The 20,152-nt window shown below is 43.2% G+C and overlaps 1 protein-coding gene across 4 annotated transcripts in view; it reads right to left on the reverse strand.

Annotated features, from left to right (window-relative positions):
- The window catches only part of C2CD3 (C2 domain containing 3 centriole elongation regulator), a 118,716-nt gene that overhangs the window by 13,021 nt on the left and 85,543 nt on the right, over window positions 1-20,152 (reverse strand). For 3 of the 4 annotated variants that reach the window (XM_043906927.1, XM_043906939.1, XM_043906934.1), the window contains exons 27-32: window positions 19,272-19,477; window positions 18,119-18,252; window positions 15,110-15,271; window positions 11,485-11,705; window positions 8,440-9,361; window positions 2,180-2,291 (exon numbers count right to left, since the gene is read on the reverse strand). In XM_043906927.1, coding sequence (XP_043762862.1) covers window positions 2,180-2,291; window positions 8,440-9,361; window positions 11,485-11,705; window positions 15,110-15,271; window positions 18,119-18,252; window positions 19,272-19,477 — 1,757 coding nt within the window. The other variant, XM_043906946.1, reaches the window with a different exon arrangement.

A 20,152-nucleotide genomic window follows, 5' to 3' on the forward strand; every position in this document is an offset into this window, starting at 1 on the left:
TGCTAATTACCAGAGAAATGCAAATCAAAACCACAATAAGGTATCATCTCACACTGGTCAGAATGTCCATCATCAGTTCAGTTCAGTCGCTTAGTCCGACTCTTTGTGACCCCATGGATTGCAGCACACCAGACCTCCCTGTCCATCACCAACTCCTGGAGTTTACTCAAACTCACGTCCATCGAGTCAGTGATACCATCCAACCATCTCATCCTCTGTCATCCCCTTCTCCTCCCGCCTTCAATCTTTCCCAGCATCAGGTTCTTTTCAAATGAGTCAGTTCTTTGCATCAGGTGGCCAAAGTATTGGAGTTTCAGCTTCAGCATCAGTCCTTCTAATGAATATTCAGGACTGATTTCCTTTAGGATGGACTGGATGGATCTCAAAAAGTCTACAAATAATAAATACTGGTGAGGGTGTGGAGAAAAGGGAATGTAAATTGGTATAACCACTAAGGAGAACAGTACGGAGGTTCCTCAAAAACTAAAAACAGAGCTACCAATCCAGATCCAACAGATCCAACAATCCTACTCCTGGGCTTATATCAAGGGAAAAACCATAATCCAAAAGGATACATGCACCCCAGTATACAGCACAGTATACAGACACAGCACTACTTAATATAGCCAAGACATGGAAGCAACCAAAATATCCAATGGCAGAAAAATGGATAAAGAAGATATGGGAGACATACAATGGAATATTACTCAGCCATAGAAAACAATGAAATAATGCCATTTGCAGCAACATGGATGTACCTAAAGTTGATCATACTAAGTGAATTAAGTCAAAGACAAATATCATATGATATCACTTATATGGGGAAATCTAAAACATGATACAAAAACTTGTTTACCAAACAGAAATAGATTCACAGACTTCAAACTTACAATTCCCAAAGACAAAAGGTGTGCGTGTGGGAGAGGTAAACTGGGAGTATGGGATTAACATATAGACACCACTATTAATAAATATAAAACAGATAATCAACAAGGATCTACTGTGTAACATAGGGAATGCAATGTTCTGTAATAACCTATATGGGAAAAGAATCTGAAAAAGAATGGAGATATATATATATATATAACTGAATCAATTTACTATATGCCTGAAACATTTTAAATCAATTATTCTCCAATATAAAATAAAAATTAAAAAAAAAAGTCTTCCCTGGATTGCAGGTGAGATGACTTTAACCATTGTGACTGTATAACCAACAGAAATTTACTCCAAAATTTCATTTATAAATTGGGTGCCCATGCCCAAATAATAAAAAGGGGAATTAAAAATAAAAGCTGCATGAGGCAGTGGTTTTGTGTCTCCTCAGCAGAGTACAGTAGTTAGAAACACAGAATTTGAAACCAAAATGGTTGGGTTCCAATTCTGGTTCTACCACTTCACTACTTGTGTGAACCAAGTTATTTTACCTCTTTGTGCCTCAGTTTTCTCACCTTAAAACAGAGATACAAGGATGTACTTCATAAGGCTGCTGAAGTAAAAGTGCTAACAAAGTGCTTCAAACAGTGTGGGGTACCTGGCCAGCACTGCCATGATCATCATTTTCAGCTTAAACACTGCCTCTTCAGACAGCCTGTTCTTTCTCAGAGCATCTAGTACTCATCACAGTTGGTAAATATTTTTTGTTTACGATTTGTACTCCATTAAGACTGGGAATTTGCCTTATTTACTACTGTACACTCAACACCTAGCACAATGCCTGATACAGCACAGGTACTCAGTAAATATATGCTGAATGATTTCGAGAAATAGATATTAGAAAAGTTAGGTGCTGTGCCAAGGAAGAATAGATGACAGCTAGGACTTGTACCAAGGTTCTAAGCACCTAATTTGGCTGCACGATGAATAATCTGGTCTCTGCATCTCCTGCTTGAAGCTTCCGCAGCACTCAGTATGCGTATTTTAGCTGAGTTCTGTTTTTACGCTTCCGTGCTAATTCTCCTGTCATCTTAGCTAACAATGCCTTGCTCTTTACACATGTGCACTTCCTCACTTTTCTTGAGCTCCTTCACTGTTGTGCCCACAGAATAAGCTCAGCGCAAGAGAGTGACCACTGTGACCACCTTTCCAGGAGTGTGGCCGGGGCCACTCTGCATTCTGTACGCTTTCACTGAAGAGATAATGACTCTACAGGAAACAGGTCAGCTGGGTATCCTCTTACCTGATCTGTTGTGGCTGGCGGTGGCAGAGCTGCGGAGACAGAGAGCATCCGCAGGGAGGCCTCCAACTGCTGGGGAGGTAGAAAGAAGTTGGGGACCACAACGGGCTCTGGGCTGTAAAGGTAGTTAAGGGACACAAATACCTGGAAATCGTCTCCTGACCCGTTTCCTTTGACCTCAACCACTCCTTTATTCCCCCAGCCCCACCCAACTTACTCCTGTCCACGAATCCTTTGCTCAAGTGGTTCCCTCTGCTGAGAAGACCCTGTGAACTCCATTAGAGGTACAGGTACAGATGTAGTACAGATATAGATCAGTTTATACTTTATGGGTCACTTCAAATCTCACCTTCTCCAGGAAGCCTTCTCTAAATTATAGCCCACAATAATTCCTCCTTCCTAGTCCAGAGCACAGTCTGAAACAAAGGCTCAGTCAGTTCAGTTCAGTTGCTCAGTCTTTGCGACCCCATGAATTGCAGCACGCCAGGCCTCCCTGTCCATCACCAACTTCTGGAGTTTACTCAAACTCATGTCCATCGAGTCAGTGATGCCATCCAGCCATCTCATCCTCTGTCATCCCCTTCTCCTGCCCCCAATCCCTCCCAGCATCAGGGTCTTTTCCAATGAATCAGTTCTTCACATGAGGTGGCCAAAGTATTGGAGTTTTGGCTTCAGCATCAGTCCTTCCAATGAACACCCAGGACTGATCTCCTTTAGGACGGACTGATTGGATCTCCTTGCAGTCCAAGGGACTCTCAAGAGTCTTCTCCAACACCACAGTTCAAAAGCATCAATTCTTCGGTGCTCAGCCTTCTTCACAGTCCAACTCTCACATCCACACATGACGACTGGAAAAACCATAGCCTTCATGAAACAAAGGCTAATCCTTATTTAATCTGATATGATTCTCCATTTGTTTCCCTCAATATTCACTAAGCTTCACAAAGGCAGTGCCACTGTACTTCCTTCAGTCACCTCACTAACTCCTTAGAGCCCGCATGAGGCTGACAGGTAGCAAGCACTGGATGATTCTTGCTGAGGGCCTGCTGGTCAGAACCTGACAGGGTGGGCGTGGGAAGGCAGCTCCAGGGCAGTGCCTTAGGATGGAAGGTGGTGCCGGGCACTGAAGGAGGGCCTGTCCTACTGGGTGTTCTGTGCTCACACCCAGAAATGGCTCTAAGTGGGCACAGCCGATCCACCATTGTGACGTGAGCTCTAGAAGGCAGGTACTGTAGTCGCACTTCTCTGTATCCTCTGGAGACACCCAGTACTATTTGTTCAAAGCACTGACTGAGTTTGGGAGGGGACTGTTTTTTGGCCCCTCCCCGAGGCTTGCAGGATCTTACCTCTCCGACTAGGGACTGAACCTGGGCCATGGAATGAAAGCACCGAGTCCTAACCACTGGACTGCCAGGGAATTCCGGGGAGGGGACTACTTTGATGGTCTACATTTTTGTTTCTATTAAGTAAGCTAAGTGAGGTTCTGATGCAAACTGGTCTAATACTGCTCTAATGTTAGGCTTTGAACTTGAGGAGGGCAAATATGAGCTCTTCTTCATACTATATTCCTGTCACCTAGTATAGTACCTGGGACACAATAAATGTTTAATAAATATCTACAGAATGAGTGAAAGGCATTTCTTGCTTTGGCTCAAGTCCCCGAATTTTCTACAGAGAGGGTGGGAGTGGAGTTGGAGACCATGAAGAAAAGAGCCCTTTGAACTCAGACTTCCTCAGAGGGCTCTGTGAGGTAGGGCCTAGCTGTTGTTGCCGCTCTGACTGCTGGGGACTCTGCCTGAGAGTCAGCTGATACTGTGGGGAGAACAGCTTTGCTGTGAGGGGTTCAGAGTGTGTCTGAAACACAAAACTCCCCTTCTCAGCCCGGCACCAACTGCCTTTCTAAGGGTACTACTCCCTCAGTAATCTGTCTTATATTAGACGGTAACTTTAGGCAAGTTCAAATTTGGGCTTGTTCCTTCACCTATTAGATGGGATATAATAACTATACCTTTTAAGGATTAAATGATGTTATACATGCAGAGTGCTTAGAATGGCGCCTGATACAGAGCATGTACTCCATCAGTGTCAGCTGTTCCTGGCTCCCTAGTTGAGAGGGAAAAGTTACCACTGGTTCCCTCCCCCACTGAAACCTGCTTTCCATCCCTACCTCTGCACTGTCCTCCTAACACAAAAGCCAGCGAATACATGTCAGCCCACTTTCTGCTGGATCCGCCTTGAGCATCAGGGTGATGACCACCACTCCCTGAAACTGCTACCCCCATCTCTCTGACCAGCCCTCCACTGCCTCCTCTGTGCTGGTCTCTGCTCCCCCTGCCCTCATGTGCTGGTGATCCTTAGGGATCTGCCTTGCGTGGCTCTCCCTTTCCCTCTCTCCCTGCTATCCTCGTCTGTTTCCAGAGACACTGACCTTTAGAGCAGAGCTCATCTTGAATTCCAAGCCAGCATGTCCTCCTCTCACAGGCAAAATGAAAATGCAAATATGCAAAATGGAAATCTGCTTCTTCCCTCCAAATTAACTGTGCGCTGCTCCTTACCCGGTAAATGACCTACTTGTGACAGAAATCTCTAAGTCATATCTTTCCGTTTTTGTCTTTCTCATCCCCTGCCCCTATTTAATCCTATCAAATCCCTCCCCTTCTCCCTCATCATAAAGCAGTCTATGCTTTAGGTCAGACTTTATTTGTCATTATTACTGCAAGTTTCCTACCTGGTCTCCTTGCTTCTGGTCTCTCCTGACCTACCCACCCTCTACAAGGCACTGGGAGAATTCTTTAATGTGTAAATCTGACCAACCATACACTAACATTTGCTGAACACTGTTTACCTACCAGCACTATACTAAGTAGTTTACATTGTTAATTTTCACAAAACCCCCACGAGAAAAGTACTGTTTTAATTTGCTGCTGTCATTACCTGTCTCCTACCTAATATGGGAACTTCTTGAGGTAGGGTTTGATTCAAACCTCTGCACTTATTATGTAGCACGGTTCAGTTCAGTCGCTCAGTTGTGTCTAACTCTTTGCAACCCCATGGACTGCGGGACGCCAGGCTTCCCTGTCCACCACCAACTCCCGGAGCTTACTCAAACTCATGTCTATTGTGTCGGTGATGCCATCCAACCATCTCATCCTCTGTTGTCCCCTCCTCCTCCTGTCTTCAATCGTCACCAGCATCAGGGTCTTTTCCAGCGAGTCAGCTCGTTGCATCAGATGGCCAAACTATTGGAGTTTCAGCTTCAGCATCAGTCCTTCCAATGAATATTCAAGACTGACTTCCTTTAGGACTGACTGGTTGGATCTCCTTGCAGTCCAAGGGACTCGCAAGAGTCTTCTCCAACACCACAGTTCAAAAGCACTCAGCTTTTCTTCAGTGCTCAGCTTTCTTTATAGTCCAACTCTCACATCCATACATGACTACTAGAAAAACCATAGCTTTGATGAGACAGACCTTTGTTGGCAAAGCTTTTCAGTATGCTGTCTAGGTTGGTCATAGCTTTTCTTCCAAGAAGCAAGCATCTTTTAATTTCAAGGCTGCAGTCACCATCTGCAGTGATTTTGGAGCCTCCCCAAATAAGTCTCCCACTGTTTCCATTGTTTCCCCATCTATTTGCCATGAAGTGATGGGACCAGATGCCATGATCTTAGTTTTCTGAATGTTGAATCTTAAGCCTACTTTTTCACTCTCCTCTTTCCCTTTCATCAAGAGGCTCTTTAGTTCTTCTTCGCTTTCTGCCACAAGGGTCGTGTCATCTGCATATCTGAGGTTATTGATATTTCTCCTGGCAATCTTGATTTCAGCTTGTGCTTCATCCAGCCTTTCACATGATGTACTCTGCATATGAGTTAAATAAGCAGGGTGACAATATACAGCCTTGATGTATTCCTGTCCCTATTTGGAAACAGTCTGTTGTTCCATGTCCAGTTCTAACTGTTGCTTCCTGACCTGCATACAGATTTCTCAGGAGGCAGGTCAGGTGATCTGGTATTCCCATCTAAGAATTTTCCAAAAAAAAAAAAAAAAAAGAATTTTCCACAGTCTGTTGTGATCCACACAGTCAAAGGCTTTGGCACAGTGAATAAAGCAGAAGTAGATGTTTTTCCGGAACTCTCTTTACTTTTTCTATGATCCAACGGATATTGGCAATTTGATCTCTGGTTCCTCTCCCTTTTGTAAATCCAGCTTGAATATCTGGAATTTCATGGTTTACATGCTGTTGAAGCCTGGCTTGGGAAAATTTTGAGCATTACTTTGCTAGCTTGTGAGATGAGTGCAATTGTGTGGTAGTTTGAGCATTCTTTGGCATTGCCTTTCTTTGGGACTGGAATGAAATTTGACCTTTTCCAGTCCTGTGGCCACTGCTGAGTTTTCCAAATTCACTGGCATATTGAGTGCAGCACTTTATCAATTGTGCTTTTGGGCCTGCAATTACATAGCACAGGGCCTGGGTATACTTACTTTTTGGAAGAATGAAGTTTGGAAGGCCCGAATTACAGCAGTACCCTTGGGACCTGGGCACATGTGACTGCTCCTCCACTGACCATAAATTCTGAGCACACAGAAACTGACTGCAGAGGCAGAGGTGGTAGAAGCCCGGGTGAGGGAGGCAAGAAACAACCTCGAGAGACTGCTCTCAGTGCTCAGCCTCCAGCCATTTCATGCTTAAGTCTCTCCTGAGCCCATACTCCCCAACCCTCAGGTTTCTGTCTGTCTTGCATCCAGAATCATCTGTGTGGTATGTACAAATGTTCCCACTCATTTGATTTTCTCAAGAATCCTGTGAAACTGATAGCTCACTTCAGTCTATATACTGACCTTTTTTGTGTGCGATGTCTGGGGACACAGAGAATGACAAGGCCCTTGACTTCCCTGGAGCATACAGTCTGATAAGGGATTATTACCTCCATCTTATAAGTGAAGAAATCGAGGCTCAGAAGGGTTAAACTATACACCTAAAGTTACACAAGTAGTAAGAGCTGGGTCTCGAAGGGTTGAAGCCAGGTCCCTGGCTTCTAGCAGAGAAATCACTGCAAAGTGCCACAAAGGCAGCCTGCTCCCCCACTGGCCATGCGATAACCTCTTTGTCACTGGGATATCATGTGAGCTGATCAATCAGCTGTTTAGGCTATGGATGAGAGGGTTACTGATGGTCCTAATTGGTTTCCTTTCCCCATAACATGCCCATCCGCATTTTAAAGGAGGAAGAGAGGGAGTGTTAGACACACTTCTCCCAACCAACACTGCCATCCTGGGGGGCGTGGGCAAGACCATTTCAATGATACCCACTCCCCCTATATCAAGGCCCCATCCCTTGCCTAAAAAAAAAAATTAAATAGTAGATGTCACTATAATTCTGAGTCTTTGTTTCGTTACATGCAAAACAGAAATGATACTGACTTTAAGGACTTCCCTGGTGGTCCAGTGGCTAAGACTTCAAGCTCCCAATGCAGGGGGCCTGGGTTCACCTGGTCAGGGAACTAGATTCCACATGTCACAATTAAAGACCCCTCAGGCTGCAACTAAAACCCAGTGCAGCCAAAATAAACAAATATTAAAAAAAAAAAAAAAGATACCAACTTTAAAGACTTGTGATAACTGAACTTGGAATGTATGTAAAGCACCCAGCACATGGTAAATGCTCAATCACTGGTAGGACTCTTCTTCCCCTTTCTCTATACCCTCCCCTGAAATTTCAACTGAGATTAATGGTCTCATAACCTTAGATGCAGAGCTTTGCCTTCAGGTGTAAAATACCCGAAATTAATCAGATAAATCAGGCTAGGATAGGCTAATGAATGTGCTGTGCTTAGTCGCTCTGACTCTTTGTGACCCCATGGACTGTAGCCCGCCAGACTCCTCTGTCCACAGGATTCTCCAGGCAAGAATACTGGAGTGGGTTGCCATGTCCTCTTCCAGGGGATCTTCCCAACCCAGGAATCAAACCCCATCTCCCGCATTGCAGGTGGATTCTTTACCGACTGAGCCACAAGGGAAGCCCAGTGAATGTGCTACCAACATCTAAAGCCAGTGCAAAGCATTATGCTTCAGAGGCCTGATGATAATGGTAGAATCATAGCACCTGGTCAGTGCAGGTGAGTTTTCAGTAGAAAGGGGATTCCTATGCCTCTGAGTGCATTTGATTGGGAGGGGGGGCACAGCTCACTCATGTGGCTGGTCTAAATACCAGCATCCAAAATGCCTAAAGATGGCTTAAGGGGTTACTTGGGGGAAACACCAAAGGATACAGGAGGAGGCTCTGACTTGTGGACACCTCTGACCCAGAGGTTGTCTGCTTCTGCCTGATGTCAGGGCAAGTGATGGGTGGCTCCTTATGGTTTTCCCTTCTGCTTTCAGATGCTGGCTGCAGAGGGAATTTCTCGGAGCTATCAGCAGAATCACTTAGCTCATCATAGGCCACTTCCTTCTTAGCCTGGGACTGTGGCTTGGGGCCCTGGTCCTGGTCTGCCTTTGGTGAGCGCCATCCAACACAAGTGTCACTCTGCTGGGCTCCTGAGAGTCTCATGTGGGAGGTGAGCTGTGGGTCTGCTGAGGCAGGCTCTCCAACCCTGGCCTTAGAGGCCACACCCTCACAAGACAAAGTACTTTGGCTTGGAGAACCTTGCCTATGCAAGTAGGCACTGACAGTCCTTTCTGGGCTGGACAGAAAGCTACTTCTGACCCTGAGCTCCTCTCTGGGGAAAGACTCTGAAGGACAAGAGAAGCCTTCCCTGTGGACTTCATCAGGCTGAGGGCTCATGCCGTCACTTGCATCTGACATGAAACTGGACCACGGGCTAGTTTTGTCTGTCACAGTGGTGATCTCATTGAGGGTCCTGGGCTCAATGACGTCTTCCTCATAGTCCTCATCACTGAAGGCCGGGCCTGCCTCGGTGTCCTCAGTGCTCTGCACTTTTGTGATGGGTTCCGTGTGCTCCAGGGCCTCAGGAAGCTTTCCTCTTCCACTTGAAGTCTCCTTAAGAGCAGAGGGAGGTGGGGAGTTCCTGTCCTCATCTGGAGCTCTTGCCAATGGCAGGTCTGGACTTGTGCTCCGTTCTTGCATGGTTCCTCTGTCCTGAGCGTCTGGGAGGGTGGGGACTTCTCTGCTTCTACTCCTGGCTTGGTGAGAACTCACAGATCCTGGAGAATTCCTGGTGAGAGTCTGCAGATCTGAACAGTAATAGATATCACTCTTACTACAAGGTATGGCCACAGACCACTCAACTCTCCCACACCAGCTTCCAGTTTCAGATGGAGTCTTGCAATCAGACTTCGAATAAATCTCAAAGATAATAGTTAATTCACTCCCAAGAATCAATGAAACTATATTCAAGGCAATACAATTTCTAGCACTTTATTCTAATATCAGAGGACCAAAATCTAATCTATTTATAGCTGTGGTTACATCTGCGGAAACGCTTTCAGAGACTATCTGCTCATGCTCAGGAATTCTTGGGAGCTGGGAGTCCCGGTGGGCATGTTCAAGCTTCCATTTACGTCAGTAATTACCTATATCAAAAACCAAAATGAGAATCCACTTATTTACCTATTTGATGACAATTATTAGAACTATTTACTTGGAAAATAAAAGCAAGGAAATACCCATCACCCAAATGGTAAGGCAAGGGAGATACACCGAGAGAATGGAGGCAGCGTGAAAGGAGCACAGGCTTTGGAGCCAATATTGGGTTCAAATATCTACTGTCACTTGTCAACTTTGTGGTTACGAGCAAACTATCATGAGTCTGTTTATTTTTACAACGTGATAAAACACCACCCTTTTCACAGGGTTATGGTGAAAAATACATGAGATGAATGAACATAAATGAGGCCATACATAGGCAATCAGTAGCTCCTTTCAACATTCATTCTCTCCTTGTGAAAATCAGTTCTCCTTCTGTCATTCCTTGCTTAGAACTCCCCATTTTCTTTCAGAATAAAGATTAAACCCCCAAGCTTGCCTTTAACGCCCTTCAGCTTTAAGCCTTTGATTCTCCTTGCTCTCTTTACCTCTAACCTTTAAAGGGATTCCCCTAATCCACTCTCACCTCCACCTCAAACAAGCCTCCTTCTTTTGTGCTCTTATGCTTTCTTTCTGGGGGGCAGCTTCTTCGGTTGACCATAGAATGTATGCTTGATGAAAGCACAGACAATGCCTGTCTTGTCCACCACTGTATACTGCTGAAACTAGAAACACAATAATGTCTGGCATAGTTGGTGATCAATAAAGAGCTGACTGCTTATTTCCAAGCAAGTGGAAGCCAAAGAGCACACGTCTGTGGTCCTGGTTACCAACAGGTTATATATCTGGGAGAAGATTAGATTTGTGTCTAATAGCAACCATGGTGGCTTTTTTCCTCCTTTTAAAGGGAAAAAACTGAACTTACTCATCCCTCTGTAGAATCGACACATTTTGCTTGAGCAAAAGTGATACCAAGTGAGGGCTAAAGATGCTGATCTAGTTGACTTCTCAGTATTCCCCCAGGTGTGCTTCGTACAGTTTTCCAGACCTTAACTCTAGATTCTGATTCAGAGGAGCAGAGCACGACCCAGGAATTCATATTTCAAAATATGTGTCCCAGGTGATTCTTATGCTCAGGCAAGTTGGAAATACTTGTTCTAGAGCGCTCTCTGTCTGGGTTGCAGAACAGAATGACCCAGAGAGTTTTGAAAAATCCTGATGGCTGGGCCCCACCCTCAGAAATTCTGATATACCTGACCTGTAGTGCAGCCTGGGATCTGGATTTTTTAAAGTTCTCGCAATAATTTTAATGCAGTAAAGCAAGAATTACCATTTTAAGGGGTTTTTGAAAGGGTGGACTGTGGACTACCAACATCTAGAATCATCTGGGGTGCTTGCTAAAAATGCAGTCTTCTGGAGAATTAAATTTTTTTGAGAATTAAATTTTTTGAGAATTAAAATTTTTAATATTTGTAGTTGAGTTTTTCAGAAAATACAGTGGCATGTGTTCAGAAACTACCACTGCAGAAATCACCGAACCCACTCCCCCCCACCCTTTTTCTGGTTGGGGAAACTGAAGCTCGAGAAGGCAAAGTACATCCTCATAGTCAAATAGTACGGCCGTGCCAGAAACCCACCAAGGACTTAACTCGGGTCTCATGCCTCTTAGTCTAGTGCTCTTTCCATTGCACACATTCTCTCTTTCCAAAAGGAAGATGGCAAGTAAGATGGTGACAGTTGTTGGTCTCTATCTGTCATAAGGGCTTGTCTGCACACATTTAAATGCTTTTTGAATAAGCACCCAGTGACAGTAACTCAACAACAGCCATACCCGTGATTAAGGAGCTGACTTGCAACACCAGGTTATTGGATTTCTCCAGGATGCACTGGCTCTCAGGGTCTAGGCTGCTGGCTGCTGGCCGAAGACGGTCCGTCTGACTCTCCTGGCACTGCAAGATGGCAGTGTGGGTCTGAGGGCTGAGGGGGAGTAAAGGCTTGGTGAGCTTCTGGCTGAAGTACCGCTGCATCTGATCTAGCTCACTCAGATTCCTCCTGCAAAAGAGAGGGAGAAGACAAAAGGGTCATTTACTAGGATTACGAGCATCTTTTATGTTCCCTTGACATTCTATTGCTTGAACTAGGAACTTACTCTCACTTGATCTATTAACAGCAGGGTCCCCCTCTCTCCAATCCACCAATTCATCCTTCGACTACAATCCCACTGCCTAGGACATTTTCCTCATTCTGTCCGGCTAATGTAATTCCTCTTCTCATGTCTAGCAAATATTCTACCTCCTTATAAGGAAACATTCTTATCATCATTCCAGTCCTCACTTTCCCTAACTCTGGGCTAGCACTGATCTGTACTACCTTAAAGCCATTTCTGGCATACTTCAGTCCATGGGGTTGCAAAGAGGAGGACATGCCTTAGTGACTAAACAACAACAACCACTCTTGATCCTTCAAACAAATGACCTCTTATAGCAAGCCTTCCCTGACCCTCTAAGTTGGTTTAAGGGCCATTCCTCTGTGCTCTACAGTTCTTTCTATACTCTTCAACCACATGATTTGTTTCACATCAATTTCCCCTAATGTGATGTGAATTCTGTGCTGACTCCTTTGTATCTACTGCACCTAGGACAGTGCTTGGCACAAAAAATGAATGCTGAATGGATAAACAGACATGAATAAATAACTTAAAAATCTTTAATTCAAAAATCTTAAATGGGGCTACATTCATTCTTACTATTCCAATGAGAAATTATACCAACCATGATCACCTTCACTTGCATAGGATTTTATGTTTTATGCTTTCAAATACATTATCTTGTTTAATACTCATCCAACCAGATGAGGTCAGCAATTAGTTTTACAAATAAGGAATGTGAGGTTCAGAGAATTTAAATGATTTGTCTAGACACGCAGTAGCACACAGTTACTCAGAAATTGGAACTCCAAGACTTATGCTTTTTCCATTATAGTAAATGGGCTCTGTTCTAACTGGGTTCATTTCTGCCTCACACCTCTGCATGCCAGAACCTGCGTTCAAGCTGCTCTCTTCTCTGTCCCTGTCCTATTCACTTTTTAAGGTGTAGGTCATATTTCTCCCTTTCAGAGTCCACTGCCCCAAATCAGTGGACCACCTCTCCCTTCAACTCCTTCACTCTTGGCATCTAACCTTCTGCCTTAAAATTTCCCTTAGTTTTTTCATTATGTGTTAGTTAGTTTAGCTTCCCTAACTAGGCCATGAGCATCTGGTAACAGAAGACAGTATATCAAACTTCTCTATTTCTCTAGGTTTCTCAATGTGCCTGGCACGACTGGCAAAACACAGACATTAAACACCTGTGAAGTAAACAGAAAGTCTATCCTTTTGTTAAGAACAGTCTGTGTATCTTAGAGTTGAATCTAAATTAAATGAGAGGACAAAGCTGATCCTTAGTCTATCACTAGAAGCCACAACTCTATCAAATCACAGTAGATTTACTTAGGTGTTTACATCTGGGTTTATGCTACACAGATTAAATACCTGAAGCAGGAGCATGCAGACATATGTAAACTTGATGAAGCTTTAGAAAATATGCCAACCCAACTGCCCTCGTTTGAGGTTCTGGGTATGGAACCTATTGACACCAAGCTGCAATTTTCTCATCTGTGAAAAAAGTTTGGTAATACTCACCCTGCAGGCCTCACAGGATTGCTGTGACTCAAATGAAACACTTGTTTTAGGGCTTCGTGAACCCAAAGAAGTAATGCAAAATTGACAGTATCTTGTTTCATCTCTTTTGTAGAGAATCTGTCTATGGCAGTGGTTCTCAAAACCTGGCTCTAGGACTAGAGGCAGCGTCACCTGAGTGATGCAAATTCTTGGGCTCCATCCTAGACTTACTGAATCAGGAACTTACGGGTGGGTTCCAGCAATCATTGTTTTAACAAGCCCTTCATGTGATTCTGAAACACACTAAATTTTGAGAACCACTCCTCTAGGGCAGTGGTTTGTAGCCTGATGGTTTTAGCCCCAGGGGGACATCTGGCAACATATGGAGACATTTTTGGTTGTCACATGTGGGGGAGGAGTGCCACTAGTATTTGGTGGACAGAGACCAGGGATGCCGCTAAATATCCTACAATGCCAGGACAGGCCCCCAGAGGCAAAATACATGGCTCAGATGTCAAAGGTGCTGAGGCTGAGAGAAACTGCTCCAGGGCAAAGTAGAGTTCCTTTTTCTCTTTCTTCATTGGGTTCCAGTGTGTCATGTGAATGATCTAATAAAATGCAGCCAAACTGTTGATGGTTTTACTTGGCCTGCAGTCTCTAGCATCTTACTAAACTGAGAAAGTGAACATATTACTTCCTTATAAGTTTGAGCAGTTCCCCAGTCTACAGTGCAACTGATCAGTCCATTCTAACCCATGTTCCACCAAAAAAGATTTTGCTAATCTTTCATTTTGAGTTTGTTTTATGAAATCAAACAATAGGTTATTAATTTTTTCAAAACAAAATCCTTTTTTAATATTTCTTTTGTCAAATTTTACACATGCTCTTCCTCCCAGCCCTATTATCTTTCCATTTGAAAGTCAAGTCCAAACAGCCTGATGCTCAATACCCTTCAAGATCTGCCTCCCACAGAACTTGTCCTGCTCCTTACATCTTATGCTCAGCTTCACTCTAACTTCACTGCTTTCCCAAACTGGGCTTATTGTTTCATGCTCCTTACAACATTTTTTTCCTGAACAGAATGCCCTTCACATTTGTTGACTTGTTCCTTTAAAGACCAGTTCAAATGTGACTTCTTTATATCTTTCCATGACCAACCTAGAATGTTACTCATTCCTCCATGTACTCTTGGTCAGGAAATCTGGAATCTTAATCATACATACCATGGTTATAACTATAATGGCAACATAGCTGTCTCCTCTGCTGGGAATGGCAGAGCCATGATTGGAAATCAAGTCTATCTGACTCTGAAGCCAAATCCTTCCCACTGCACCACCCTTCTTACTAGGTAAACCAGGGGCTGGTCCAGATGATCTGTAAAGATCCTTCCAATTCTCACAATGCTTTTCTGGCTCAGATGCTGACTGAGCTAAGAAAGAGACAGGGAAGCATTAACAGGGCAGATGCTGGTCTGGAAGCACCCAGTGGCTGTGAGGATAAAGACAGGAGGCAGGACGAGGCTTTGTAAATTGTAGAGTAGATGTGAGGGTGGTTATTTGGTGACTCATCTAAAGTTTCTGTATTTATAGCTGGGCCAGTACTATAGCCCCCTGAAGGGATGGAAGGCTCCAAGCTGAGACAGGTTCCAGGTCCACCTTGACATGAACATACATGAAAGCCCCTGCAAAACATCCCAGAGCAGTGGTAGCTAATGGAAAACATACTGCAGGCTGCCTTTGCCCATTCACCTTGTGCTCCACTATGGTTCTCCGTGTCTTTTCTCAGTGGAGAGTCTCACCTGAGAGAAGTCAGAATGGAGGTACGGGAGGACAAGGGTGAGGTGGTCAGTCTGTCGTCATTTAGCAAGACTGCCTCTGCCTGCTGCAGGGATTCATGGAATCGGCGGATGTTCTGCACATGCTCTTCATGGCGTGATGCCTGGCTTCTTGTGGTACCACTTCTGTTTGAAAATAAGTGGGGGCAAAATATATTCCCAACCGATAAGAAAACAATAAATTTGTGACAACAAACAACTCACCCTCCTGACATGGCACTGCAGATCCATCCCCATCACCACAGTTCTAGCTTCACTGGCTCAAGTGCTTGGATTACAATTACCTCCTGAGTAATTCTGCCTACAGTTTTATTCCTTCTCCTTTTATAAATTCTCTACCTTATAGCCTCAGTGATTTTTTAAAAACACAGATCTGAAATAACAGTAACCACAATATTAGAGGACTAGCTTGCCCATTTCCATAAGGAATCCAGCAGAGACTTGTGATATAGGGAGTATGTTGAATCTATAGATCAATTTGGGAAATACTGCCATTTTTACAATATTAAGTCTTCTAATCCATGAACACAGATATCTTCCGATTTATTTAGAACTTTAATTTCTTTCAACAATGGTTTATAGTTTTCAGAAAATACATTCTGCACTTTCCTGGTTAAATTTATTCTTAAGTATTTTATTCTTTTTGACGGTATTGTAAATCTACTCATTTTTTCAATTTCATTTTGGATCATTCATGGCTGATGTATAGAAATACAACTGATTTTATATATTACATTTTAAAAGTTTCTCAATTTGGGGTGGTGGGGGAAGGATAAATTAGAAGGTTGGGATTAGCACACTAATATATATAAAACTAACATATATATATATATAAAACTAGCATACTAATATATATACACACTGCTGCTACTGCTGCTAAGTCACTTCAGTCGTGTCCGACTCTGCAACCCCATGGACTGCAGCCTACCAGGCTCCTCTGTCCATGGGATTTTCCAGGCAAGAGTACTGGAGTGGGGTGCCATTGCCTTCTCCGATATACACACTACTATATATAAAATAGATAACTGGGAATTCCCTGGTGGTCCAGCAGTAAGGACTCTGCACTTCCAATACAGGGGGAATGGGTTTGATCCCTTGCTGGGGAACTAAGATCCCACGTGCTACACAGTGAGGCCAAAAAAATAAAAACATTAAAAAAAAAAAGATAGGGCCTCCCTGGTGATCCAGTGGTTAAGAATCCACCTTGCAATGTAAGACACCAGCTCAATCCCTAGTAGCCAGGAAGATCCTACATGCTGAGGAGCAACTAAGCCCATGGACCACAACTACTGAAGCCAGCGCACTCAGAGCCTGGACTCCACAACAAGAGGCGCCACCACGAGGAGAAGCCCACACACTGCAGCAAAGAGGAGGCCCCACGTATGGCAACTACAGAGAGCCCACGTGCAGCAATGACCTATCACAGCCAAGAAATAAAAAAAGTGAGGACCTACTGTAGAGCACAGGCAACTATACTCAACATTTTGTGAAAACCTGTAGAGAAAAGAATCTGCAAAGGAATAACTGGATCACTGTGCTGTACACCGGAACTGACATGATGTAAGTCAACTATATTTCAATAAAATTGTATATTGTAAATCAATTAAATTTCAACAAAAATTAAAAGAACTGTAAGACATTAAAGTTTCTCAGTTTAAATTTATAATATGGTAAAAACTGACAGTTAAAACCTACAGAAACCTCTCTGAGGTCACCAGCAATTTTTAGGAGTATAAAAGAATTTTGAAGTGGAAATGTCTGAGAACCATTGCTTTATTAAGGTATAACTGATATACAATAAACTTCACATATTTAAAGTGTACAGTATGATGTGTTTTGACACAAATGTACCTCTAAGGAAACCATTACCATTTCAAGATAATGAACATATCCATCACACCTAAAGTTTCCTCCTATCTTTCAAAATTCCTCCCTCCTTCCCACTCCGTTCATCCTGCTTTGTCTCTAGGCAACCACTGATTTGCTTTCTCCCATTCGAGCTTAGTTTCTGAGATCAGAAACCAGATCGGGCATGTTCAGGGTGCTATGGCTGAAGACTGATTCGCCTTCTGTCACTACAGGTTAGTACACATTTTCTAGAATTTTATACAAATGGAATCACATACAATGTACTCTTTGTCTAGCTGTTCTCTCTCAGCATAATTATTTTGAGATTCCTTTGACTGTCTCATTGACTAGCTATGTTCAATGTAACATCTATAAAACAGGTAACAGAAATTTTCTAAACTAGGGCTTCACAGATACATGGGCTCCTTCTATGCAGAGGCTCTCTTCATGTGGTGGAAAAGCTACACAGTGCTGAGACACGCCTTTGCGTGGCTAAGCAGTATAACAGCATCTTTCCTGGAATAAATGGTCTCCTCAGTAACTGCTGCTGTAGGAGTGGCTGCTACACGATCCCTTGCCTTCTCCCTAAAGTGAAGAGAGAGACGTGGAAAAGACTGATGGAGGCAGAGGGATGCCAAATGGCACTAAGGCCTGAGGAGAGTGGGGTGGAAAGAAGCAATCTTAAATCTTAGATTCTATCCTTTGACAGGATGGAATATATTCTAGCCCTAATATACATAAGCATATCCAGTTAGTTTGGTGAAATGAGAACGCCAGGTGCTTTTTACACAATAACCTGGCACATAGGTTTGGGAGGGGAAAGGTCATGATATGTTTCTCACATAGCTGATGACTGATTTTAGGCATGAAGGTTAAAGGTCTCTGAGAAGAAACGAATCCCTTGCACTGAAACTATCCTTTTGATAGCAGTAAAACTTCTAGTACCTAATTTTATAAAAATTTTGTTTTCATATGATTTTGGGGTTCCCTGGGCTTATGAAAGAAGATCACTAGTCTTTGCCTGTTTCTCATTTCTTCCCCTAATAAAGGAAAGAGAAATGACAAGCTACTTTGCACACTTCCATTCTGGACCCCATCTCTTCCTGTCATCAAGAAATCACTCACCTCCCAGGAGAGGAGAAATCAACGTCCTTTGATGAGGGGTGAGCAGGCAGTTCTGGGGTCTGTCCCGCAGTGCAGCCAGGGAATGCAGTGTACACAGCAGAGGCAGGGAAGGAGAAGGTACTGTACACCGGGGTCTGCGGAAGCAATGAGAAAACGGCACACTTGTCACAAATCCTTTTGGAATAAAGCAGTATAAATAAATTTGTAAAACTTATTGTATAGGTATAACTTACTATTTTCTGTTGAACACTGTACCAAGCAATTTATATGTATTTTCTCATTTATATATCACTCTTATGAGGGAGGTACTATTATCATCCCCATTTTACAAACTACAATGTCAGACTGCTTTTTAAAAGTTGCTTTATTTTTATTTATGCTCTTGTTTCCTCCATCTAGTTTGTGAACCCCTGGCTGGATATCTTACATTTTCTTTACATGTGAGGATAATCTGGCTGTGATAGTTCTTATCACATGATTACTCGGGCTGATGTAAAGAAAACGCCCTCCTACAAACGGGATTATTTAAACTGTCATTCTCATGCATGCGTTTATTCACTCAGTAACTCATCTGACATTTACTGAACCCCACTCTGCCCAACCCTGGATCAGGCATGCGTGACACAGTCTGCCCTTGACAGAGCTCCCCTATCTGGGACAGTCTGGAAAATTCTCTTTTCCTTTACGGTTAAACTCCCTGAAAGAGTTGTCTATACTTACTAACATCAATTTCCCTCTTCCCATTTTCTCTTTTTTTTTAAGAGACCAAAGATGTTACCGTCACTTTTTATTTTTAAAGTTTATCTAATGTGGTTTCAGGTTCCACACTCTATCTAACCTTATTTTATTTAAAAAATTGAGATTTAATTCATGTATCATAAAATTCACCCTTTGAAAGGAAGTGTTCAATTCAGTGGTTTTTCAATAGCATCCATCACCACCGTGTAATTTCAGAACATTTTCACCCCAAAACATCATGAAGTCATTATAAAACAGAAATGCAAAAAAAAAAAAGCAAAAAAAAAAAAAAAAAAAAAACCAAAACAAAAAAAAATTCTGTACACTGGAAAGTACCAAACACATGTAAATTATCTTCTTATAGGTTTTGCTCAGTAGAACTTTATTGGTTAAGGATGTGAATAAAGATACATACCAGTGATCCTGGGTTCCCCACCACACGTCTTGCTTGCCTTTCTTCTTTGAAATGAATCAAACTCTCCAAAGGGGAGATAGCAACTTTTATCTGCCCTTGGCACTCTCCACTGAAGTCTGTGATGTTGTACCAGCCACAGACAAACTGGAAGCCAGAGAGAAGTGGGGAAAGGTCCACAGAGGCAAAGCCAATCACCCTCTCCTCATCTGTGGGGGAGAAAGAAGAGCTGGGCAGTGTGGCCGGGCACATCTTGCCATGGGGCTTCGAGGTGGCACAGAGGTGGTTTAGGGGGTGGGAGGGTTCAGTGATTCCACAATCAACAGAGAGTACAGATAACGAGGATAAGAGACTGGCAACCATAGCTTGTTTTCCAACTGTATATTTTTTTGTATGGTAGGGAAAAGCTGGCAGGGTTAGGCTCTGTCCTCTTCATATAGGCTACTGGAAAACATCCCTTAAACATAAGAGACACTTGTTCTTCTCCCTAGGGCACCAGGTCTCACTGATTTTCCTTAGGGAAGTGGGTCTTGAAAAAAACCACTCTTGGAATTATGAATGATTTGCATTTTCTTATTTATAGTTCTCTGTATTTTTCAAATTTTCTATAACATACACATGTATTATATTTAATTAAGAACACACACACACACACAGAAGACAAACAACCCCGTAAAAAACCAGTACAGGGTACAAAATGAGTTTGGGCTCAGGCTGCTCTTAATGACAGAGAAGACCTCTTCTTGGTTGGACGAGCTACCATGCAATGACCTTTATTTTCAGATTTACTGTTTCTCACTTCTAACATGAAAGTAGCTGAGGACAAACAGACCCGTCCCCTTACATGCTCCTGTTTTGTAAAGGCTCCACTCCCTACACTGAAT

The sequence above is a fragment of the Cervus elaphus genome, chromosome 1, assembly GCF_910594005.1.
Source record: "Cervus elaphus chromosome 1, mCerEla1.1, whole genome shotgun sequence".
Classification (NCBI taxonomy): Eukaryota; Metazoa; Chordata; class Mammalia; order Artiodactyla; family Cervidae; genus Cervus; species Cervus elaphus.